The 25,685-nt window shown below is 45.3% G+C and overlaps 1 protein-coding gene across 3 annotated transcripts in view; it reads right to left on the reverse strand.

The window, feature by feature from the left end:
- rptor (regulatory associated protein of MTOR, complex 1) overlaps nucleotides 1-25,685 on the reverse strand; it is a 120,397-nt gene that overhangs the window by 28,710 nt on the left and 66,002 nt on the right. For all 3 annotated transcript variants that reach the window (XM_068321047.1, XM_068321046.1, XM_068321045.1), the window contains exons 12-25: nucleotides 25,474-25,575; nucleotides 21,500-21,583; nucleotides 21,088-21,198; nucleotides 20,891-20,965; nucleotides 20,743-20,808; nucleotides 15,970-16,166; nucleotides 11,728-11,863; nucleotides 10,836-10,956; nucleotides 10,580-10,720; nucleotides 9,686-9,841; nucleotides 5,981-6,099; nucleotides 3,324-3,427; nucleotides 3,077-3,251; nucleotides 2,157-2,267 (exon numbers count right to left, since the gene is read on the reverse strand). In XM_068321047.1, the coding sequence (XP_068177148.1) occupies nucleotides 2,157-2,267; nucleotides 3,077-3,251; nucleotides 3,324-3,427; nucleotides 5,981-6,099; nucleotides 9,686-9,841; nucleotides 10,580-10,720; nucleotides 10,836-10,956; nucleotides 11,728-11,863; nucleotides 15,970-16,166; nucleotides 20,743-20,808; nucleotides 20,891-20,965; nucleotides 21,088-21,198; nucleotides 21,500-21,583; nucleotides 25,474-25,575 (1,698 nt within the window). The remainder of the gene's footprint in view (nucleotides 1-2,156; nucleotides 2,268-3,076; nucleotides 3,252-3,323; nucleotides 3,428-5,980; nucleotides 6,100-9,685; nucleotides 9,842-10,579; nucleotides 10,721-10,835; nucleotides 10,957-11,727; nucleotides 11,864-15,969; nucleotides 16,167-20,742; nucleotides 20,809-20,890; nucleotides 20,966-21,087; nucleotides 21,199-21,499; nucleotides 21,584-25,473; nucleotides 25,576-25,685) is intronic.

A 25,685-nucleotide genomic window follows, 5' to 3' on the forward strand; every position in this document is an offset into this window, starting at 1 on the left:
GGGTCCACAGTGGTGGTGCTGTTGTGTGTCTGCTGCTAATGCAATAATACAGTATGTAATGAGACCCTGGAGTAAGGTGTGTGTGTGTATATATATATGTGTGAGAGAGAGAGAGAGAGAGAGAGAGAGAGAGAGAGAGAGAGAGAGAGAGAGAGAGAGAGAGAGAGATAGATACAGTAAAAGTGAAATATATTGTACATCAGTTGCCAAAAGTATGTGGACAAGAATTGTAAACACAAACACTTGTTTTCTACTAACTGCTCCTTAGGACAAGTTTCTAAAAAACCAATCACATTGAGGCAGGTCAGGTCTGAGTCAAAACTGTCTGAATCAAACTGAGCATGTCAGAGTGAGGAAGACGAGCAGTTTCCATGACTGAGCAAACATGGTTGTCGATGCCAGAGCAGTGGGATCTATTTCCAGCCACCACCATCTCCAGGGTCCACAGAGAACGTCTGGGGGGGGGGGGGTCCTGTCACACATGGGTCCGACTGAGCATCGTTTCAACGCTGCAGCCTACCTGAGCTGTGCATGTGTAACCGTCCCTCTGTGACCACGGCGAACCATCATCTGAGGGATAAAGCTTCGCCCCCCCTAAGCATCACGGATGAGTGTCAGAGAAAAGCCTCACCACGAGGACGAAGGTGTGCCTCCGTCTGAAATATCACTGAGGTGCATCTTTACTCCCATTTTCAAATCTCACTCTTGTGTGGAGAGAATCTCCACGTTTCACACACCCTCAAACTGGAAGCATGGACATGCATGCAAACACACTCACTCACTAACACTCACACACACACACACAAGAACACACTCACGTCGCATTCATGATGCTGACACAGTGATATGACTTTGACACGTCTACACACACACACACACACACACACACACACACACACACACACACACACACACACACACACACACACACACACACACACACACACACACACACACAGTAATGGAGTGAAATTTTATGGCAGCACTCAAAATTTTGCCGACACAGCATTCTGATTTGTGTGATGGAGACCCCCCCCATCTCTTTTATTCACCTCTCCCATCAAATCATCCTTCTTTTCTTTGTCTTTTGTTGCTCTTCTTGCATGCTGTTCACAAACCTCCTTTCCACTCCTCTGTTTTTCTCCCCTTCCTCCCCCAGTTCCAAGGTGCTTTCTCCCCTTTCCCAATATTTTATTTTCATAATTTATTATTCTTTTATTTTCTGTGCGCACTCTCCTCACTCAACTCATCACTCGCTCCTCACTGTTTTCTGCTGCAAATATATCTGTGCTTTAAATATTTTATTTGACTGAAATAAACTTTTCTCTCTCCTTCTTTCTCTCTCTTTTTTTTTCCCCCAACTGTGTCCACCTCTATATGACCCTTGCGATTGAATCCAGTTTAAATGATGCTCTTTCCTTCCATTTACCTTTGACTAAATGTGCTGACATTCCTATTTTTCCCCCTCGTATTTGGATGGATTGTTCCGGTCGAAAACACACTGAAGCTTGACTTAATTTTACAAAATGAGACTGCATAGCAAAAAGCACTTCTTTCATCTTAAATTTCACTCAGGAGGGTGTTCAATCAAGAAGCTCAGAGGGCTTAATTATTAAGCAAAGCCATCTTGCACGAGCAGCGTGCAATCGCACTGCGATTGGTCCCTTCCCTGCTGTTTTCCAGATGACTTCATTATTTTTTAAAATGCATTTTATAACATTTAATCCATGTCCTCAGATGGCTCCATCACTCCCGGCGCCCTGGATTGTAAAATACAAGGCAAACATGCATCTATGACACCATTCACATAAATATTTATGCAAAGAAGGAAAATTACTCATATCACTATGCGTGTGTTGCTTAGCAACCACTCAAAGCTGCTGTTTAGACGGTTTTCTGAGGGAATAAGAAATAATATTTTTACTTTTCAAAAATGATGGATTCCCTCGTTTTGTACTTCAACCCCTTTTAATCCAATAATGTCCTCCATCAAATCTATAATTGAATTAATACACAGTTTTGATATCAGGGTGAAAAATGACCTTATTTTTGAAGTAAATAGAAACCGACAAAAATTCTTTTCAGGGGTTTGTATTCTGACTCAAACTGGTGGCTCGGAGGGACGTTGGCCGTAAATAACGAGACGGTGACGCTACCTTCATAACAGGCTGGGCAAAGTACTTGGCACTCCAGTCACACAGGCCCGTCTGGAGGGCGAGGCTGATGTAGTTCCTGTGACCCCCCGGCTCGTCACCATCCTCAGCGGCCTGGCGACGTAAACACACAAATAAAACACATAAACAACAACAAACAACGCTCAACGTTCCAGATCACGGTGGGAGTTCACTGAAGAACTTCAGTGAAATCACTTCACTTCTTATCAATGAAAATGTAAGAAGTGAAAAAATAAAAAGTACTAAATAATAGTAACAATTATTTATATATATATATATATATATATATATATATATATATATATATTATATATATATATATATTATTATTATTACAATTACAACAGCAATAATAATGATGGTGACAATAACAACAATAATAACAATAACAACAATAATAATAACAATAATAATAAGTGTTGTGAAGAGCAGGTTTGGAGGAGGAGCTGAGGGATCAGGAAGTGGGAGGAGCTAGAGGCTGGACAATTGATAAATTGGTTAGGGACCAATGCAGAAGTTTTCGACCACACCTGACAGAGAATATTTGTCTGCGTGCCTATGTGAGTTCCTTTTGTACCCATATTTTATTGATTTGTTTAGCTGGTATCTTTATGTTGTTTAATAGACATATGCCTTGTGTTATTTTGGTTGTATAGAGATATTTGTGTTACTTTTCATGTATGCTTATACTTAGTTTCTGTTATGTTTTGATAACATTGATTCCTCTGCTGCTCCTCAAAGTCATAATAAATTACAAACGAAGAAATCTTGGTGTTTCCATGTGCCTGACCGCACAGCCAGAGTGTTCGTCAAATCCTCGTAATCAGCCCACCTGCATCATCTCCATACTTAACAAGTATTTTATAATAATAATAAGACACAAACACTCCTGCATCCTCTACCTGCTCTGGTCCCTTGTCAAACATCTTGCGAGTGCGTGGGAACTGGTGCGAGTGTGGCGCCTGGCCCCCCAGGGTGGGGGTGTAGGGGGGCCGTGTGGCCGGTGGCTCCCTGGCTGGGGGTTTGGGCACCTCTGTCAGGCTGGAGCTGCTGGTGCTAGGCATGGGAGGAGAGCCGCTGGAGGAAGAGAACACATGGTGAGCACCGTCAGCTCACGGCTGCAGGCCGTGTAGAAACAGCCTCTCCTACCCTGCCTGGTGGATGTGTGTCCCTTTGCTGGTGGGACTGGCTGGGGCGGACTGGGTGAGTGACCCGGAGTCCAGGATCCTCTGGGGGCGGGCGTTCATTGTTGCCTGTTGACATTAAAAAAAACTTTTCAATCGAGCTGCCCTGAAGGGAGTGGGAACTAGCTAGGATGCTAAAAGAGAGACGAGGACGGTGGTCTGATATTCCTGACACACATACTGGAATGGGGACGAAAGACCTGAACGCAGACCTTCTCTTTAATGTAAACGTTTGAGAACACTTAAAAAAGTTCCAGAACTTTATTTCATTAAGAGAACAGGTAAAAGAACCTCTTTATTGTGAGTTGTCCAACAGCTGCTCACCAGGGAGGGGTAAACTTAATGAAGAGAATGGAGGCAGAACAGCTCTGATGAATAGCAGAGTTGTTGTTTACTTTAGTCAGGTGGAGGGAAGACGCGGCACATCGTAAATCTAGTTAACGCAGGCAAACACTTTTTACTATCCAGGACCGGCCTTGATTTGATTTCTATGCTAATTGCGGCAAGTCTTTCTGTGTGTGTGCATGTGTCTGAAAGGCTAAGAGAAAACTTTTTAATGCAAAGTTTACACACACACAGTCCAATGCAATGGAGAGAAGACATCAGTTAGCAGGGTTTGCTGCTCGCGCTTCATTAAGAGGCAATTGGAATTGGAGCAAAACAGCAGTAAAGCCGGTAAAAGGTTATTATGGAAACAGCTCAGCCACTAATCTAAGTACATTTTCTATTGGAGCACAGGCAGATCGATAAAACGAGAAAGAAAATAACCTATGTGAGGTGTGTGTGTGTGTGTGTGGAGGCGGCAGACATGCAGAGGCAGTAGCTCGACGACATAGCATCGGAGCTTCTGGAATCATCCGTTAGAGATGAGGTTGATTTCCTCCTGAAGGACAGCTAGAGATATCTAACCAGCTGCTGATGCCGACGTGGAAAAGCAAGCTCATCAGTTAAAAGGATTGCACGTCTTCATGGATTATTCATCAGCATTTGATGATCAACATGTGGTAAACAAACATCACGCTAATGCGAGAGGCCACACGCCTGATCTGCTGACAAGCGGTCCATAAAATGAGACGTACAAACTGTCAACATGAGCAGGAAATGGAGGGAGGTAAATGGCTTCCACCAGATGCTTCACTACAAACTGGGAAACGGCTTGCTCTCCTGTTTCAACCAGCTTCCACTCACTTCCTCCATCATCAACAAGCTGGAAAGCGAGGAAACCTGAGCGTACGGCTCCAGGACGGAGCATGACAACTGATGACTCTGAAAACATCTGATTGTTTGTTTAAATTCTGAATGAGCTTCTGAGACGCTCACCTAGTGAGGACAGAGCAGAAACGCTGCTCTGATGCTCGACAGGGAAAGGCGATGGGTCGGAGCGCAGACCGACAGACTGAGGATGTGGTCGGGGTTAAGAGTGAGAAGACATATCTGTTGCGTCAAAGGAAAGGGAGAAATTGATGGTGTACGGTCCAAAGTGCATTTGGAGCACGTCTAAATGCCTCTCACTGGTTGAACGGAGCGGGATCTGGGTTCAAAGTCAGACGAGGAGGGCTTGTATTTAACGAATGATTCAAAAAGGCATCAATTAAATGAGTGTCACATGACCTTCCCTTCAAATCTCAGGCGCTCCCACAGTACCGCTGTTAAAACACCCACCTTTATGAAGGACAGGTAGAAGTGTGATCAAATACTGGATGTGCTCCTGGTTTCATTTCTTATTTCGTGTTCACTAACGTCCAGCGAGATCGTATAAATGCACAAGATGACTCACATGATCAAGACAAAAAAAAAATATCAGAAAACTTAAGTTCAATTCTATTTCCTCGGCCCTGTCAGGGTCCGAAACGAGACTGGTTCTGTTGCTTCAATGTCCAGGAGCAGTCACTGCAGCCTCTGAGCAACACGGCGTTTAAACAGCACTTTAACAGCAGTAATTTTTTTTTTACGCACTTCAATCCTAAAATCCATCCTGGAATTACCAGTTGGCTGAAAATTGTCTTCTTCCTACAGTTTTTATAATTTTTAACACCATTTGCTCGACTGACCTCAGGTCTGTGGGGGCCCAAACTATTCTGACAAGACTGTGTTCCTGTTTCACATCAACAGAGGGAGACCGGACGTCCACTGCATTAGATTTAAATCAAGTCCTACTGTTTTTATTGCAGTCCAGCAGGGACTGGGAGCAGCGATGCTCTCCTGAAGGTAAGGGCAGAATGTGTGGACGCTGTGCCTCTGGGTGAGGATGGGTGCAGGCCTGTGGTGGTTCTAATGGCTCTTTAAGTTACAGCAGCCTCTGCACTCTGCTCTGCCGAGCCTGGGGGAGTCATCGTTCCTTAATTGCATTTGCACAAAAGAAATGGCCTTCTGGAAGAGCAAAATGCCAGTGGGAGGGTGGGGGATGCCTGCTGGAACCCGCTCACTTTTACTCCATAACCATGTGAAGAAGAACCGATATTCACACACACAGATACTAATAAATACAGTATCATAAATTACAACTAGCTGCTAAATATTTTAGGAGATCACTAAAAGAACATAATTACCGAAATCAAGTAAGAATTCCCGAGTTGCTCCTTGAACATTTATTAGTAATGAGCAGATGGAGAAACTTGGTACCTTGTACGCTATACTGTTGAGGACCTTCATAGCCAAGTCGGACACTTCAGGGAATGGGTCGGCGGCGAGATGCAGCAGCACCCTCCAGATCTGGGTGTAAACGCTGTTGAAGGAGACGCCTGGAAAGAAAGGAGGTTCAGATCGACAGCTGTGTAAAAACAGTACGCAATGATCGTTCGTTATTTTATTGGCTCTTTAATTCAAGATCCCAGTCACTAACACGGAGGCTGTTGCTTCTCTTCTGCTTTTGCCTCCATTTTCCTTTCCTCCCCAGGTTGAGAACAACAGTGCCGACGGCCCTGTGAACCTAATCTGTGAGATTCATCATCTCTACCACACAGAACAAACCTATGCATGCCATGTAAATGGAGGCTCTAATAGCTCTGACTCCTCTCCAGACAGCAGCAGAAACGATCAACAGATCCAGTCCTTCCAGGTTAGACGATCACAAGACAAGAGAAGACGAGGAGAAGGAGGAAGACGAAGAGGATGAGACTCGATGCTTTCATCCTGTCCAATCAATCATCTGCTATATACGATAAAAGGATGGAAGTATATCATAAAAAGTTTCCATTAATAAGTCACGCGAATGTGAAACCACAGCCATTTGAGTCAGATACATTAAACCCTGGTTCGGACATTTAGGAGCTTAGGAATCCTAAAGGATGAAATTCTGAATACGGACGATTCATTAAATGTGAGATGAAGAGAATCCAGAAGGAATAAAGAGACAAAAAGAGAAGGAAGAAGCGTAAGAAAAGCCCGAAGAGATGGAAAAGAAAGGAAACCAAAAGGAGGTGTTTAATATAGAGTGAGAAGAAAAGGGGAGAGGTGAAGAGGTGTTTAGAGTAGCCTGAGGGTCAGAAAATGATTAGCGATCGCTAGCCGGTGCGAGTCTGGCTGCGGTAAACATCCGGTTGATAAATGTGATGTATGGTTTCTCTCCCCGTTAACCACTGCTCTACAGGAAAGGAGAACACAAATTACCAGCGCGCCGCCCAACGCAGGCCATAGAGGCAAGGCGATGGCTGACATTAATTACGAGTCGAACTCTGCTCCACTGACTTGTCCTGACTTGACACTTGTCTGGTTTGAAAACTTGCAGACTGAAATGAATGTACAGTAGTAAAGATGTTAAATTATTGGCACGAGAGAAACACTGCATCACCGCTTTATGGGCTCCACAAATGTCAGATGACATAAAATACTTCCCACACTGCATAGCACTTTTTGGAGCGGCAAATGGTTGAAGCATAAAAAATGTGGCAGAAGATTTGAAAGCTGAGGGAAAAAAACAATATAAACACTCCACTCTATTTCCCCTTATTTGAGATGTAAAAGATGTAAGCAGCACCAAATCACGCATTTAATGTTCTTCAGGAGTTCTTCACCTGGACAGGTGAATGTGATCTGGTCAGGTACAAAGTAAATGTCACTGCTGACACAGTGACATTTACTGTTGACAATTAATGGATGCATTTATTTTGTCCTTTCAACCGTAGAGCTTCACAGGTCCTTTGTCAATTAAGTCATTATTCATGCTCTCCAGAGGATGACCTCTGATCTCCCTCCACAAAGAGGTTGAAAAATTAAATATCTCAGTTACTACCGGGAGCACTGTCAGGAATTTTAATGGAACTATTTAAGGCTGAAACATGATGGAAGCACCTTAAATACGGTGATGAATGAGGTTTGCAAACTGGACACCATCTGGGCTGACATAAAAATGGAGAAAAACATCCTCATATTATCACGAACGTCACATGAAAGTTGAAGTGGAGTTCATATTTTTACAGTACAGCAGGACCTCAAGATACGAGTTATTTGAAATACAAGCCGTCACTCTGTCTATATTTTTGTTCAACATATGAGCAAAACCTGAGGTACAAGTTGTGCTTTCAGGACAACACCACGTGTTGGTGGATGGAAACATCAGCTGAGACCGAATCTCGTTCTTTACCACTAATTGGCGTATGGATACAACATCAGTGAGACCGGATCTCATTCTCGTTGGTGGAGTAAAGACGTAGTTAGTGTGTTCTCGTGAAGTTTGCATTTCTTTTCATTCTTTATCATTGTTTATGTAACTTATATATACAGCAATTAATTATACACAGGTTAAGTCTGAATGTCTTTTGGTTGCTAAAATGTATTTTTTTTTCATTATTTAGGGAGTATGGGACTTTTTTACAAGACTGTAATTGACTAAACTGCTTCTGGTTATTCTAAATGTTAAATTGTTGTTTGACTAACAAGTTCAGTCAGAATGGATTCAACTCGTATCTTGAGGTTCGACAGTGAAAGTTTTGCAGTTTGTTGTTCAACATCAGGTGCTTCCTGCCACTGACGTCTCTACAGCTGAACAGTAAAGCGAAATATGCTTCTGATGTGATGAAGCAGTGGGTTCTCGGTTAATATTTGATCAGCACTGCGTCACTATAGTTTGTATTTAGTGAGATGCCGTTTGATCCGGGAGAGATGTATCGCGCTCTCAATCCCGCGTCTGCTCTTTCTGTGTGAACAACAATGAAGTTCCGCCTGAAGCTCAAATAGCAGCTGTGGAGGTGCTTTTTATAAAAAAAGGGGGGGTTACAGGTAAAAAAGGGGTAGGGGTTTAGCAGTGACCGTGTGTAAATACGACCGATGTCAAAAAGTTTCCCTTTAGAAAGCGCAAGTACAGCAGATAAATTCAAAACACAGGGTGGCCTGACTTCAACAAATCAAACCCCACGTATCGAAAGGGAATCCTATTATTTTACCTGGCTCAACCCAATTTTCTGTCAAGTCAAATTCACTGTTCTCCAGAGTTCAGTTTCCATTTCCCTCTCAATTTCTAACGTCTGATGCGAACAACCCCATCCTGGGACGGGAGGGAATGACCGGCGGCTTGAAATGGGAAATGTTACCACAACAAAAAGAGAAAGAGTCCCTCTTTTCAATTTCCTCCTTCCCGGTGGGGGTTAGAGTGAGGTAACCACCATGAGAACCCATGGTGAAGCCCGCCAATCAGCTGAGAGCAGGGGAAGGAGGCTTGTTTTGGGCATCTACAAGGATGCCCCAGTTCTCAGGGCTCTTTGGAGTTCTCACTCACAGGTGTTTCTGTCCCACCTGTGACAGGTGTATAGATGATTTATTACAGGCTTTTTGCTGAAGACAGTGGCTGGAAACTAGGTTGATGAGAGAGGAGGGATTAAAACCATTAATGTGCACAATGCAAAACCAAACCCAACAGACTAAAATAGACTATTCAGCGATGCAGCATTGGTGGGACTGCAGGTGAAGACTCTGTGGATTTGGCGCTTTGAGCAACAACAGTCGCTGCACAGACATTCAGCGCGGTTTTATTAATAAATGCGTCGTCCGTGTGGTTTACCGGAGACTTTGTGTGCGGGGGTTTTGTAGGTGACAGAAGAAAGACAATTTGCATCCAAGGACAAAGATACCCCCGCCATGGGAAAACTCCATTTGTGCTCATGTGGATAGACGGTAACATCTCTCACAAAAAAAGTCTTCCAGGTTCAACTTTGCCTGCGGAGGCAAATACAAGCAAAATGAAGAAACCGATTATGCGATGCACACCGCTAGGGCTCCGGCAAGTGGATATCATTCAGCAGTTTTTGAGAGGAGTAAAGAATTTTAACGTATAAACAAGGGCAACCCTTCTTCTGCTGTGTGTTGAGATGTGGGCTGACGACGAGCTGTTACCTATGAGGGAGTTCAGAGAAGAGTAGGACGACACCCGGCGCATTTTGTCGATGGTCTCGAAGGACAGGATGTATTCGTCATTGTCTGGACTCCCCAGGGTGCTGCTGGCGCTGCTGCTGGTGCTCAGGTTACCAGGGGAGAAAGCTGCAGGTCCACCTGGATGATAGACAACACACACACACACACACCAAAGCCTTAGATTCAACCAGCAAAAACTCATGAGTTTCATCAATGAGCGAGAAACTAAACAAAAATACGAGGAGGAGGAGGCTCTTATGTTGTTTAGGAGCCACTTCGGTTGTTCTAAAAGTGCTGTATAATGTGTGTTATGGTTATTACTGTTGTAAAAGCACAAAAAGAAAAATGTCAACACCCATAAAGTGGGATGCAAACAGCACAGGCAGCAGCTCGTAACTTCATTTCAGCTGTCGGACTCAGTCGTCCGCTGCAGTAGCTCCCATTCTCACCCAACATTACTCTAACTTAAACTGAACCAGACGTCATACATCCTCCACACACCTCAGGCTGACAGGTGGAAAGGAAGACTGACCTGGAGTGGAAATGTTCCCTGCTCTGCGCTTACTGAGGGTAAATTACGCTGCAGTGAACAGCAGGAGGTTATACGTGTCACATAGTGCAAGGGATTCAGCTGCACTCGGGGCTGGAGCCTTCCTTCTGCTGAGAGAAGAACTCCACTCCTCTTACAACTTTTACAATCCATCTCAGTGGGATGACGGCTCAGTACAACGGACAGCTGCCCCCTGCCATGCCGTTTGTCAGAGGGTCAGATTATATTAGGGTCTGGAATCGTTGGTTAATATTCCCTGCAATGGCCTCAGGAACCCAACGCTCACGGCTGCCTCGACGTCTTCCTCATCTCACGCTCCGACCTACCTTCTTCATTCAGGTTGAGGTTCTGCAGGCTCTTGTTGAGGTTGCGGGCGGTGGTAGCCGCTCGGATGTTGGTGTAGGAGTTGACCGATCGCAAGCGTGGGATGGCAGGGCCTTCCCTCACCGGTGTCAGGTTTCCAGGTTCTGGATTAAAACACAGGAGGAGGTGGAGGAGTGATCAGGTCAGAACCTGGCTGATCCCAGACTAATGGGATAATAATCGGCATGCTTGAACTCATGCGCGTTCGGTCCACCTCACCTGCCGCGTTGGCCGGTGATGGCACCATGTAGTTCTTCTCTTCTTCTATGAACTGCAGAGCAACCGTGCAGAAATTGCTCTCATATTGGACCACAAGGTGACTCAGCGCTACCACCAGCTCCTGTTGCAGGAAGAAACATGGAGAATGTGGAGCTCTTGTGAAAACGCCTTTGTTTAGAAGAAGAGCAGCTGCAGATGTGAACAAGCAAATTAAGTGCGCCCTCGCGCGTCAACGCTCACGACTTCGCCTCATCGCGGATTTTTGGTATAGGTCGTCACGTGATACCGTATGCGCATTCTATTGGCTGACGGAATCCGGAAGTGGCCTCTGTTCTGTCAGTCTTGGACTTACGTGAGATATAAAAGTGCTTTAAACAATCTATCAGAGTGTGGGAAAAGTTAATACAGATAGAAGGTCGTTTAACATCAGTATGGGGAGGGTTCATAAACGTTTAAATTACTGTAAATAATAAGATAATTTGTTTCTCTATTGCGGAATTTGTTAATCCCGTGTGGTTCCTGAAACACATTAACCGCGAGGAACGAGGACGCACTGTATCGGAACCACAAGGTACTGTTCTATTAGCACCTAAGTAAAGATATCTGCAATTACTTAGTGGTCAGAATGTTAATGTGTGAACTTCTAATTACCTACTGATAAATGTTCTAATTACTAAGTGGCTTGCACTCAACTACAAACGTCTAATTCACTTCTGACACGTGATAATTCCAGTTTGACAGGCAATAATCACAATCACATACCACGAGTTTGTTTCACTTCAAAATCACATTTGGAACTCTGCCTACAAAACTGTTTGCATTCATTAAAAACATGATTTCTACACTAGATTTGGAACATGTTCCAAATGGGTGCTGATGGCGCTGCAGAGACCTTGCGGACCACCGGGCTGCCATCATTGATGAGTTGGGCCAGCATCATGGCCACGTTGTGGTCGATGGTGGTGGAGTGATCTGTCCTCTCAGCAGAGTTCCCCACAAACGTCCCCAGAGCAAAGACGGCTGCACACCTCACCTGTGGAGACAGACAGGCATTCATGTCACCTCTTCTCGATTATCAGGAGCTTTGATGCATTGACATTTGATCTTACTTCAGAACTTTAAAACTTTTTTAACCATCAGAGCAGAACTTCACCATGAAACCCAAATATCTGCTAACCAGATTATTAGAAATGTTTAATGTAGCCACAAGAGGACACAAGCCAGTGTCCTATTGTGCCGGTCCCAAGCCCGGATAAATAAAGAGGGTTGCGTCAGGAAGGGCATCCGGTGTAAAACTTTTGCCAAATCAAAGATGTGAATCAAACCTATGACTTCCATACCGGATCGGTCGAGGCCTGGGTTAACAACGACCGCCATCGGCGCTGTTGACCTACAGGGCGCCGGTGGACATTGGACTACTGTTGGTCGAAGAAGGAGAAGAGGAAAGTGGGTTCGCACAAAGAGAGAGAGGAGGAGCGCCAAGAGTATAGGACTAAGAGTAGGGACGCTGAATGTTGGAACTATGGCAGGAAAAGAGAGAGGGTTGGTTGACATCATGCAGAGGAGAAAGGTAGACATACTTTGTGTCCAGGAGGCCAGGTGGAAAGGTAGCAAGGCTAGAAGTTTAGGAGCAGGGTTCAAGTTGTTCTATCATGGTGTAGATGGGAAGAGAAATGGAGCAGGAGTTATCTTGAAGGAGGAGGTTGTTAAGAATGTTCTGGAGGTAAAAACAGTGTCAGATAGAGTGATGAGTCTGAAGCTAGAAATAGAAGGCGTTGATGTTCAATGTAGTTAGTGGGTATGCTCCACAGGTAGGATGTGAGCTGGAGGAGAAGGAAAATCCTGGCTGGACTTTGATGAAGTGATGCAGAGAATACCTAGAAGTGAGAGTTGTCATTGGTGCAGACTTCAATGGACATGTTGGTGTAGGTAACAGAGGTGATGAGGAGGTCATGGGCAGGTTTGGAATCCAGGAGAGGAACACAGAAGACAGATGGTAGTTGACTTTGCAAAAAGGAGGGAAATGGCTGTCGTGAATACTTTCTTCCAGAAGAGGCAGGAACATAGGGTGACCTATAAGAGTGGTGGTAGGAGCACACAGGTAGACTACATCTTGTGTAGACGGTGTAATCTCAAAGAGATCAGTGACTGCAAAGTAGTAGTAGGCAAGACAGTAGTGTAGCCAAACAGCATAGGATGGTGGTGTGCAGGATGACTCTGATGGCGAGGAAGATGAAGAGGGCAAAGGCAGAGCAGAGGACGAAATAGTGGAAGCCAAACGAGGAAGAGTGTTGCATGACTTTTAGGAAGGAGTTAAGACAGACTCTGGGTGGCCAGGAGGTGCTTCCAGATGACTGGAAAACCACAGCTAATGTGATCAGGGAGACAGGTAGGAGAGTACTTGGTGTGTCATCTGGAAGGAAAGTAGATAAGGAGACTTTGTGGTGGAATGAGGAGGTACAGGAGTGTATACAGAGAAAAGGTTACTAAAGAAGAAGTGGGACACTGAGAGGACTGAGGAGTGGAAAGGCAGTCGGTCCTGATGATATACCTGTAGAGGTATGGAAGTGTCTAGGAGAGGTGGCAGTAGAGTTTCTGACTGGGTTGTTCAACAGGGTCTTAGATAGTGAGAAAATGCCTGAGGAATTGAGGACGAGTGCGCTGGTGCCCATTTTTAAGAACAAGGGAGATGTGCAGAGCTGTGGCAACTACAGAGGAATAAAGCTGATGAGCCATACGATGAAGTTATGTGAAAGAGTAGTCGAAGCTAGACTAAGGGCAGAAGTGAACATTTTTTAGCAGCAGTATGGTTTCATGCCAAAAAAGAGTACTACAGATGCAGTATTTGCTTTGAGGATGTTGATAGAGAAGTACAGAGAAGGCCAGAGAGAGCTGCATTGTGTTTTTGTAGATCTGGAGAAAGCTTATGACTGGGTGCCCAGAGAGGAACTGTGGTATTGTATGAGGAAGTCTAGAGTGGCAAAGAAGTACGTTAGAGCGGTGCAGGACATGTATGTGGACTGTAAGAAAGTGGTGAGGTGTGCTGTAGGTGTGACAGAGGAGTTCAAGGTGGAGGTGGGACTGCATCAGGGATCAGCTCTGAGCCCCCTTCTTGTTTGCTATGATGGACAGGCTGACAGACGAGGTTAGACAGGAATCCCCATGGACTATGATGTTTGCAGATGACATTGTGATCTGCAGTGAGAGCAGGGAATGGGTGGAGGAGAAGCTACAGAGGTGGAGGTTTGTCCTGGAAAGGAGAGGAATGAAGGTTAGCCGCACTAAGACAGAGTACATGTGTGTGAATGAGAGGGACCCAAGTGGAAGAGTGAGGTTACAGGGAGAAGAGATCAAGAAGGTAGAGGATTTTAAGTACTTAGGGTCAACAGTCCAGAGCAATGGAGAGTGTGGAAAAGAGGTGAAGAAGCGTGTACAGGCAGGATGGAACGGGTGGAGGAAAGTGTCAGTTGTGATGTGTGATAGAAGAGTTTCAGCTAAAATGAAAGGAAAGGTGTACAAAACTGGTGAGACCAGCGATGTTGTTTGGTCTAGAGACAGTGTCACTGAGGAAAAGACAGGACACAGAGCTGGAGGTAGCAGAGATGAAGATGCTGAGGTTCTCTCTGGGAGTAACCAGGAAGGATAGGATCAGGAATGAGTACATCAGAGGGACAGCACATGTTAGAGGTTTTGGAGATAAAGTCAGAGAAGCCAGACTGAGATGGTTTGGACATGTCCAGAGGAGAGATAGTGAATATATTGGTAGAAGGATGCTGAGTTTTGAACTGCCAGGCAGAAGGCCTAGAGGAAGACCAAAGAGTAGGTTTATGGATGTAATGAGGGAGGACATGAAGGTAGTTGGTGTGAGAGAAGAGGATTCAAAGGACAGGGCTAGATGGAGGCAATTGATTCGCTGTGGCGACCCCTGAAGGGAAAAGCCGAAAGGAAAAGAAGAAGATTATTTAAAAATGTTACAGGTACAGGTAATTAAAGTTAAATATTCTCCTGAAGTATCACTATGATCAGTTCCACTGCTGCCGTGAGCCACTTTTTCAAATGTAGTTCAGATCAGTTGCTTTTCTTTACATGTGAAGTAACTGTGTTTGTTTTTTGTTTGGGAAACAGAAAAAAGATATTGTCGGCTGCAGGAAGCAGACATGTCACCGCCGCAGCCGGACTGATGCTGCTCAGAAAGGATTTTCTTTGCTTCAAATGAAAGGATGAGCCACTAAACTGAGCCACTAAAAAACATCTTCATGTTCTCTCGTGTATGTGCATCCTGTCATGCATTTCTCACAATCCTACAAGATATGTCCTTTTACAGCTGAACAATGTTGGTGAGTCTGTTTGTTGTGCACAGACAGATGTGTCTGCAGACCTCGCGTTCGACCCCACGACCGAACAGCCGCCCTGAAGATGGAAGCTACTGCTGGAAACAGGTGCTGCTCGTGTGCAGGCAAGTCGTGTGAGGTGTGTGTGTCTGGTGAACATCAGGGCACAATCTGGCTCACACTCCCTCCGCGACACAGACTTTTATTCGAATACAGTATTTTCCACACTATAAGGTGCACTGGATTATAAGGCACACTGTCCGTTTTTGAGAAAATCAAAGGCTTTTAGGTGCACCTTATAGTGCAGAAAATACTGTAATCATATTACACTAACAATGATGAGTTCAGATCTTCTGATAAAAAGTTCCGTTTTCACAGGAAAAAAACACATGTGAAGACCTCTCTCCTCCACAGGGTAGATGAGTACAGAAAGTTTCATGAAACATGAAGTAATAGAAGCGAAAAATTAGTAACAGTTCCCTGCAGCAGAATGCACTTCAGCACTGCAGCTGACCGTCTGTAAATCAGTTTGCATCGACCTGTAAACGAACAGGAGTTATTCCTCCAGCAGTAGGAAACACACGGATAAATCTAGAGCGTCACCTTCATTAAATCACAGGCAGATGCCACGCAGCTATAAAATAGCCACACGGACTCAGAAACACGAGACACAGGCGCTGCCAACAGTCCTGTACTCCCACACGGGATCTCAGCTTCTTGAAACACACGAGCAGTAAAACCCCCACAATAAAGATGCCTAATTTAATAAAGGACAGAACACGTGTCATATGTTTCTAAACAACCTCACCTCAGGGATGCGATCTGACAGCAGGGTGTAGAGCTTCTCGTGGGCACTGTCTCGGACGCCACACCAGCGGGCCGGTTCGAAGTTCTGCCAGATGCGACCGAGGCAAATAGCCACCCACTGGCGCAGCAGAGGGTGGGGGTCTGACAGCTGCTCCAGGCATTTGGCGATCAGGTTGCCCTGCAGACAGGCCTCCTGGAGAGAGGGAAAAGACAGACGTGACAGCAGTGTGACAGGCAGTGATCATACTTGTGATAACACTAGTGATCATGAGGATTCTAATAAAAGTAATAACCATTATGATAATACTGATACAGATAATAGAAATAATCATCATGACAATAATAGTGATAACTATTGTGAAAATAACAGTGATCGTAGTAATAGTGCAGGGGTGTCAAACTTATTTTCACTGAGGGCCACATCAGCTAAATGGCTGTCCTCAAAGGGCCAGGTGTAACTACTAAATTTAAGTACATGTAACTCAATGTAATGTAAAATAAACAGAACTACTTAATGTTAAAATGACTAAATTTATTATATTCAAGTTACAAACATCACAGTTAGACAGAAAAAATATGTTTGCTTGTTGTTCTGTTATAACAAATTCTCTTAATTTGTCAGGTTATTAAACCCACAGAACTCCATCAATCAAGGATCACACTTCTTCTTTTCCTTTCGGCTTTTAACTTCAGGGGTCGCCACAGCGAATCAATTGCCTCCATCTAACCCTGTTTTCTGCATCCTCTTCTCTCACACCAACTACCTTCATGTCCTCTTTCACTACATCCATAAACCTCCTCTTTGGTCTTCCTCTAGGCCTCCTGTCTGGCAGTTCAAAACTCAGCATCCTTCTACCAATATATTCACTATCTCTCCTCTGGACATGTCCAAACCATCTCAGTCTGGTCTCTCTGACTTTCTCTCCAAAACCTCTTGTCCTCTGATGTACTCATTCCTGATCCTATCCTTCCTGGTCACTCCCAAAGAGAACCTCAGCATCTTCATCTCTGCTACCTCCAGCTCGGCCTCCTGTCTTTTCCTCAGTGACACTGTCTCTAGACCAAACAACATTGCTGGTCTCACCAGTTTTGTATACCTTTCCTTTCATTTTAGCTGAAACTCTTCTATCACACCTGACACTTTTCTCCAACCGTTCCCATTCTGCCTGTACACGCTTCTTCACCTCCTTTCCACACTCTCCATTGCTCTGGACTGTTGACCCTAAGTACTTAAAATCCTCCACCTTCTTGATCTCTTCTCCCTGTAACCTCACTCTTCCACTTTGGTCCCTCTCATTTACACACATACATTCTATGTCTGACTCCGGCTAACCTTCATTCCTCTCCTTTCCAGGACAAACTTTCACCTCTCTAGCTTCTCCTCCACCTGTTCCCCGCTCTCACTACAGATCACAATGTCATCTGCAAATATCATAGTCCATGGAGATTCCTGTTTAACCTCGTCTTTCATTCTGTCCATAACCATAGCAAACAAGAAGGGGCTCAGAGCTAATCCCTGATGCAGTCCCACCTCCACCTTGAACTCCTCTGTCACACCTACAGCACACCTCACCACTGTCTTACAGTCCTCATACATGTCCTGCACCGCTCAAACATACTTCTCTACCACTCCAGACTTCCTCATACAATACCACAGTTCCTCTCTGGGCACCCGGTCATAAACTTTCTACAGATCTACAAAAACACAATACAGCTCTGTTTGGCCTTCTCTACTTCTTTATCAACAACCTCAAAGCAAATACTGCACCTGTAGTAGTCTTTTTTTGGCATGAAACCATATTGCTGTTCACAAATGCTCACGTCTGCCCTTAGTCTAGCTTCCACTACTCTTTTCCATAATTTCATTGTATGGTTCATCTGTAGTTGCCACAACTCTGCACATCTCCCTTGTTCTTAAAAGGGGCACCAGCACACTTCTCCTCCATTCCTCAGGCATCTTCTCACTATCTACTGTAATATCCTGTTAGACGACCCCGTCAGAAACTCTACTGCCACCTCTCCTAGACACTTCCAAACATCTACAGGTATATCACCAGGACCGACTGCCTTTCCACTCTTCATCCTCTTTAATGCCCTCCTAACTTCATGACTAACCTTTTCTACTTCCTGCTCCAAAACAGTCACCTCTTCTAGTATTTGTTCTCTCTCATTTTCCTCTTCATCAACTCTTGAAAGTACTCTTTCCACCTTCCCAACACATTACTGGCACCTGTCATAGACTTCCATCCCTATCCTTAATCACCCTAACCTGCTGCACGTCCTTCCAATCTCTATCTCTCTGTCTTGCCAACCTGTATAGATCAGTCTCTCCCTCCTTACTGTCCAACCTAGCAAACAAGTCATCATAATCCCCTTGTTTGGCCTTTGCTACCTCTAACTTCACCTTACGCTGGATCTCCCTGTACTCCTGTGTACTCTACTCAGACCTCTCAGTGTCCCACTTCTTCTTAGCTAACCTCTTTCTCTGTATACACTCCTGTACCTCCTCATTCCACCACCAAGTCTCCTTTTCTCCTTATCTTTCCTTCCAGATGACACACCAAGTACTCTCCTACCTGTCTCCCTGATAACATTAGCTGTAGTTGTCCAGTCATCTGGCAGCACCTTCTGACCACCCAGAGCCTGTCTTAACTCCTTCCTAAAAGTCATGCAACACTCTTCCCTTTTCAGCTTCCGCCATTTCGTCCTCTGCTCAGCCTTTGTCCTCTTCATCTTCCTCACCACCAGAGTCATCCTACACAACACCACCCTATGCTGTTTGGCTACACTCTCACCTACCACTACTTTTCAGTCACTGATCTTCAGATTACACCATCTACACAAGATGTAGTCTACCTGTGTGCTCCTACCTCCACTCTTATGGTCACCCTATGTTCCTGCCTCTTCTGGAAGAAAGTATTCACTGTAGCCAATTCCATCCTTTTTGCAAACTCAACTACCATCTGTCCTTCTGCGTTCCTCTCCTGCCCATCACATCCTCATCACTTCTGTTACCTGCATCAACATGTCCATTGAAGTCTGCACCAATGACAACGCTCACACTTCTAGGTGTGCTCAGCATCACTTCATCAAAGTCCAACCAGAATTTCTCCTTCTCCTCCAGCTCACATCCTACCTGTGGAGCATACCCACTAACAACATTGAACATCACACCTTCAAATTCACGCTTCAGACTCATTACTCTTTCTGACACTCTTTTTACCTCCAGGACATTCCTAACAAACTCCTCCTTCAAGATAACTCCTACTTCATTTCTCTTCCTATCTACACCATGATAAAACAACTTGAACCCCGCTCCTAATCTTCTAGCCTTGTTACCTTTCCACCTGGTCTCTTGGACACACAGTATGTCTACCTTCCTCCTCTGCATCATGTCAACCAACTCTCTACCTTTGCCTGTCATAGTTCCAACATTCAATGTCCCTACTCTCAGTCCTAAACTCTTGGCGTTTGTCTCTCTCTTCCTACGAACACACTTTCCTTCTCTCGTTCTTCGACCAATCAAGAATCAAACTATCAATGAATAAAGAAAAATAACATCAAACACAAGTTAGGAGATTTACTTTATTCAAAGCGTTAAAATGGGCTTAATTACTGGATTGTGGAAAATGTAGTTACAGGTCAAAGTACACTTTTGACCTCTTTATTTTTAGACGCTGACATTTTATGCTCTCGCAAGCCACATAAAATGATGTGGGGGGGCCACATTTGACCCCCGGGCCTTATGTTTGACACATGTGTAATAGTGAAAACAGTGACACTGCTCTTCAGGTTAAACATTTTTTTGCATTCAGTCCTGCCACTTGTAACAAACAACAGGTTCCACAGACAGAAAACAAGAACAACCTTCAATCGTTTTAACAGGTGTGTTTTCTAAGGTGTTTATCTCATATTTTCACTTCAGAGAGTCGCTGATTATAGGAATAAGCAACCGTTGACGTGGTTCCTCCTTAAAAAGTTTTTTTTCCCTCCAAGAATCTAACATGTTCCTCATGAACATAAAAGAACCTCAGATCCACGTGAACGAGAACAAATGGAGCCGTGTGTTCAGCTGAGGATTCGTCTTCCGCCTTGTCACAAGTACAAATCTTTTATCAGCCGGCGTGCCGTTTCCCCGGCTCTGATCGAGATCGGTGCTATATGACATGTTGGTGGCGGCGCTACGACGTAATGAGAGTAGTTGGAAGTAAAAGGGATAAATAACGGAGCTGTGCAGTGGAGAGTCTCTCTGTAATGTTGGGGATCATCTATTATTTACAAGCCTGTGAGAGACAGGAGCATTAAAGAACCGCACTATGGAAGCACATATAGCTCTTATGATCTTATTCATGCAATGCTGAGAGGGAGAAATACTGAGAAGGAAAAAGGAATGAGTTGCACAGAGGGAGGAGAGAGAAAGAAGCGATGGTGGAACACTGCTGTGAAGTAATGACCGTCCGTTCGGGCGGGCCGAAAGCCGACCGAACAGACGCTTATACAGTCATTAAGTGTCACCGCAGAGGTGGCCGAGATAGGGCCAGAGATTACGGAGGTGAGTGTAGGTGACAAAACTGTCACATGAGCAATATCTCCCAGAAACACGCGACGGACCAGCCTCGGACTAACCCGCTGAGGTTCTGGTGAGTCAGGTACGTAAATATACAGTGTGTTCTCCCTGAAGGAAGTCACAATCGCAGTGTGACACACACACACACACACACACACACACACACACACACACACACACACACACACACACACAATCATACCTGTCCTGTGTTGTAGCTGTTTACTATAACAGCCAATATGAACACCGCCATGGTTCGATGCTCAGCCTGCAACGAAGGAAGAAACCCTTTACGTTAGAGTTTAGTGTTTATCTTCAGAGACAAACAAACAGGATCGGTGGAAACTCACCGGCATGTAACTGTCAGCCAACACAGACAGGAAGTACTTGTGCCCGTTGTCCTTCACCAGGTCAGCCTGACATGACTGCAGAGAGAGGAGGAGTAGCGAAAGATAAAAATACATCATCTGTGTGAGGAAGAGGATAGTTTAACTTACACTGTCCACAGCAAGGCAGAGTGTGTGAGGAAGAGGATGGCTGAACTTACACTGTCCACAGCCAGGATTTTGGCCCAGATGAAAACTAGCAGCGGCCGAAGTTCTCTGGCTGAGCTCTGGAGCAGCTTCAACACGTAGGGGAAGATCCCCACTGACAGGGCCTGGAAGGACACACGCACGCACACGCACAAACACAAACACACACACACACACACACACACACACACACACACACACACAGTTGGCATTTAAAAACCAGTTTGAGGATTTCCTCCTGCAGTGTATTTCTTAAAGATCCAAATGCATGGACTTCACAGAGATTGACCTCAAATAAACACCTCGATCACGTCAGGTCAGGTTTCCACCGCTTCCTGCTAATAAAACATGTTTTGTTTTCATCTAATCCAAACTTGTTCACCAATGAAACCGCTTCTTTGGAGCAAACACCGGATGTGAACGTACCAGACTGACAGCCCAGGGGCCCAGGTCCAGAAACCGTCCTAGCAGGTCCAGAGCTCGCAGACGATGCACCTGACTAAGGAGGACCTGAAAGAGGACAGAGGTCAGAGGTCAACTGGGTTGTCTGGAGGGTGAGGGGAAGCCTGAGGGATGAACTGAAGAAAAGGCCAAGAGGCGGAGTGAAACAGGTGGCTGTGGTGATAACACCCTGGCATCAGGTCGCGCGTGTGTGTGTGTGTGTGTGTGTGTGCGTGTGTGTGTGTGTGCGTGTGTGTGTATGACATGACGTGTGTGTGTATGTGTATGACATGACGTGTGTGTGTGTGTGTATGACATGACGTGTGTGTGTATGACATGACGTGTGTGTGTATGAAATGACGTGTGTGTGTGTGTGTGTGTGTGAACAGTCATGGTGATGTCAAACGGGATCGTGATGTTGCCGTTTTGGATGAGGAACTGTTTTAACAAGGCATATGGCAGGTGCTAAAAATGTATGTATGTGTGGGTAGTGTGTGTGTGTGTGTTTGTGTGAAGCACACCAGTGTTAAGCCCCATGTGTGTGTTCCACAGTATGAGTAGGAACAAACATATGGAGGAGCCAAGCCCACACACACACACACACACACACACACACACACACACACACACACACACACACACACACACACACACACAGACTCTTCAGAGAATCAGAGTCTTTATTTGTCATGCTGACACACGTTTACATATGACGGTACGAAATATGTCTCTGAAGGTCCCAGTAAGCCCGGTCGATAAAAAGATAAAATAAGATAAATAGGATAAGTTAAGTAAAGAAAGGTTAAAAATGTAAGAAATAAGAGAACAGAGCAAAGTTAACAACGGTAGATATATAAAGTGTAAATTGAAAAGTGTCTGAACAGCAAAATCTATTTACAGTGGAGCAGCTTAAGTATGTGGGTGCTCCATCTATTGCACCTGATGAAGCCCCATATTGCAGCAAATCCCCGTGTGTCTGTGGTGACAGTCGGGGCGTCGTGAGGGGGACTACAGAGCACCACAGGAGTTCAGCTGTCTAACAGCCTCTGGGAAGAAGTTGTTCCTCAGCCTGGTGCTCCTGCTCCGGATGCTCCGTAGTCTCCTACCTGAAGAGAGGGGTTGGAACAGACAGTGTGCTGGGTGGGTGGGGTCTGTCATGATGTGGGAGGCCCCCTTCTACACCTACTTGTGTAGATTTCTGTGGTGGTACGTAGGCCAACCCCTACAGTCCTCTGTGCAGCCTTCACAACCCTCTGCAGAGCTTTCCTGTCTGCTGCAGAGCAGCTGCCATACCACACAGTCATGCTGGTGGTGAGGATGCTCTCCACCGCACCCTGTAGAAGGCCTTCAGGACGGCACTCCCCAGTCTAGCACGCCTCAGCTTCCTGAGGAAGTAGAGCCGCTGGTGGGCCTTCCTGAGCAGGTAGGAGGTGTTACAGCTCCAGGTGAGGTCCTCTTGAGCCCACTGCTGCATTATTCGTGGCGTCTCCGTGACTTGAACCTGGCAAGGGTGACCACGATCCTAGATTGTGAGTGTGAGTGGGCGTGTGTGTTGGTGTTTGTGTGTGGCGGGGGGGGGGGGGGACGGGACACGAGAACACGTGTGATGAAGGGTGATGACTTAAACCAACGTAAAGTTCTCACTCCGTCCCACTTCATCTCCTCCAGCGCCACAACGTCAGAGAGCGTTTCCCACCCCTACCTCCACATCACAACTTTGGGACGGTGCCACGCCTTTTGCCAAACCCGGTAATCCTGCCGAGATGAAACAGCTGTTGTCAAGGCAACACCTCCTTTCTGAGCTGGGTTGCTTTCCCTCTGCTCATTTCATTAAAGAGCATTATTGACGGAGCGCTCTCGGTCGCTCCTTCCTCTCTGCATCTTTCAAGACAGAGTCGGATTATGTTTTTCGCATCGAACCGAGAATCCTCCCGGAGTCTCCGTTGCTTCATTCTTATGCAACTGTTTGCTAAAAAGGGAATAAAACCCGTTTATGTGCCCATCCATTACTTCTGAGCACAGAGTAGCCTTGAGATTACTTTACCCTCACAGCGTAAAGCTGCATAACGTTGCATAATCTTAAAGGGTCCCGCTGCTTTACTACCTCTCCCTCCAAATCAAAAGCACGCACACACACACACACACACACACACACTTTCACACAGCATCCAACGCGACCCAATCAGTCTGCCTTTTCCTCAGCTTTTAACGGCTCCCGACAGAAATGCTGTATGGACGGGCTTGGAGTGCGCTGAGTCGGCAGAAAATTACCATTCAACACTACTACGCTCTGATATAGTACAACAACAACACTGTACCACCCCACAGGATGGAACTCCAACAGCTGATGCCCAATTAGAGCATCCCAAACTAATTTAACTCCAGGGAACGCTGCAGACGCCATCACTGCCTCTGATGCAGGGTTGTAATGAAGAAAGAATGAAGAAAGAAATGGCACAGCTATCTACTGGTGACCTGGATATACTCTGACAGGTGATAAAACAGTAGAATGGGAAGAGGGAAGAGGCGGATGGAGGAACACGGTGGAGCCAGGGGCTGATGGGAGGTAATGATCCTGCTGTCATGGAACATTCGGAGCTGCTGATGGGAGTTGTGGCAGGGTGCTGTGTGAGAACACTCTGGCAGAACCGGTGTGGCTCAGGCTCCTGTGTGTTAGTTCTCAAGCGCGTCTCAATCACGTCAGTGTTTATTCCACACATCATGGTGACAGCTGCAAATCTTCTGCCTCAAGCTGGAGGGAAAATGAGCGTTCCTCTGGTTCGCTGCATCGGCGCCAGACTCGGACGTGTATTCTGACGGGCCGGCGGCGCCTTTCTGATCGTAGCCAGAGCCCAAAGATTCACAGAAATGTTGTGATGAGACAAACACACCGCTCGTCAGGTGTTCTGTTGGAGCCAGATGACAACGATGGCTCATGGGGGTTCTTTAACCCTTACAGCACAATGATCACAGCTGCGCGATCAGATCACATGATGTTTATAAACCATTTTTAACAAATAAAGTCTGTCACGTGGATTGCTGTGCGCATGTTTACGCGACAGTATCGATGTGAAACTGTCTTTCGGTTTTTATTTGGAGCCGACTGACCACAGAAAACCGGAGATATGATTGTTTACATTTGATCAAAAACAAGTGGTTGAAATGGCGATTCGTGCATTTTGTCATGTGACGCAAACATGTACTGTGATTCGTGCATTTTGTCAAATGATTTAAATATGTCTCATGATATTTTGAAAAACTACTGTGGCGCAAACTGAATATAGTTATGTTAGAAGCCTATGGCAAATTTTTTTGAGTTCAAAATCAAATGTTAAATCATTTTTAATGTGGTATATAGAGACAAATATCAAAGGTACCAAAAGACGGCCACAATACGTCAGGGGTGTAAGGGTTAAAAAGAGGATATTATGTCCTTTACTTACATAATGAGGGGGAAATGTTGAAACCTTGACCTGATCACTGTGTTCTCCCCCAGTCTCTGTTCTGTTATCTGTTCCACATCATGTCCGTGTTCGAGAACATGCCATGACATCTTTCATCCCTGAATAAAATTTACGACGACAGTCTCGGATGAAGAGAGAAGACTTTGAAAATCTTCCCAGCTGCTTCTGCCTGTCTGAGCCACCACAAGTCACGTTTGTCTACAAAAAGCTGACAAAAAGCATGCAAGATGTTGACACGATCCGTCTTTTCTTGTTCTGTTTTTCCTTAGAGTTGTTTTCTAGTCCCACCATCGTTACATTTATAGTTCATACACATTTTCTTTGTTTCTTTGGAAACACAAATACACCAAATACTGCCAACGCTGGTGCAGCAGATCCAAATAAAAACGGAGGACAGGGATTGTAGGTGTGTGTGTGTGTGTGTGTGTGTGTGTGTATGTGTGTGTGTGTGTGTGTGTGTGTGTGTGTGTGTGTGTGCGCACACAGCAAGGCTACCTGGAGGACAATGGGCAGCTGTTCTGGGGGGTTCCTGTTCTCCACGCCCATCGTCAGCCACACCTGAAACGCCGTCAGCTGCTCGGCGAAGAAGGGACTGTGCTGTGGATACGAACCAAACACAGTGGTGATCAGACGGGACTCAAACAAGAAGTAATGAAGCCATCTGCAGCCAGATGATCATCTCACCGGAGTCTTGACACAGACAGACA

The sequence above is a fragment of the Antennarius striatus genome, chromosome 8 (genome assembly GCF_040054535.1).
Source record: "Antennarius striatus isolate MH-2024 chromosome 8, ASM4005453v1, whole genome shotgun sequence".
In the NCBI taxonomy this organism is placed as follows: Eukaryota; Metazoa; Chordata; class Actinopteri; order Lophiiformes; family Antennariidae; genus Antennarius; species Antennarius striatus.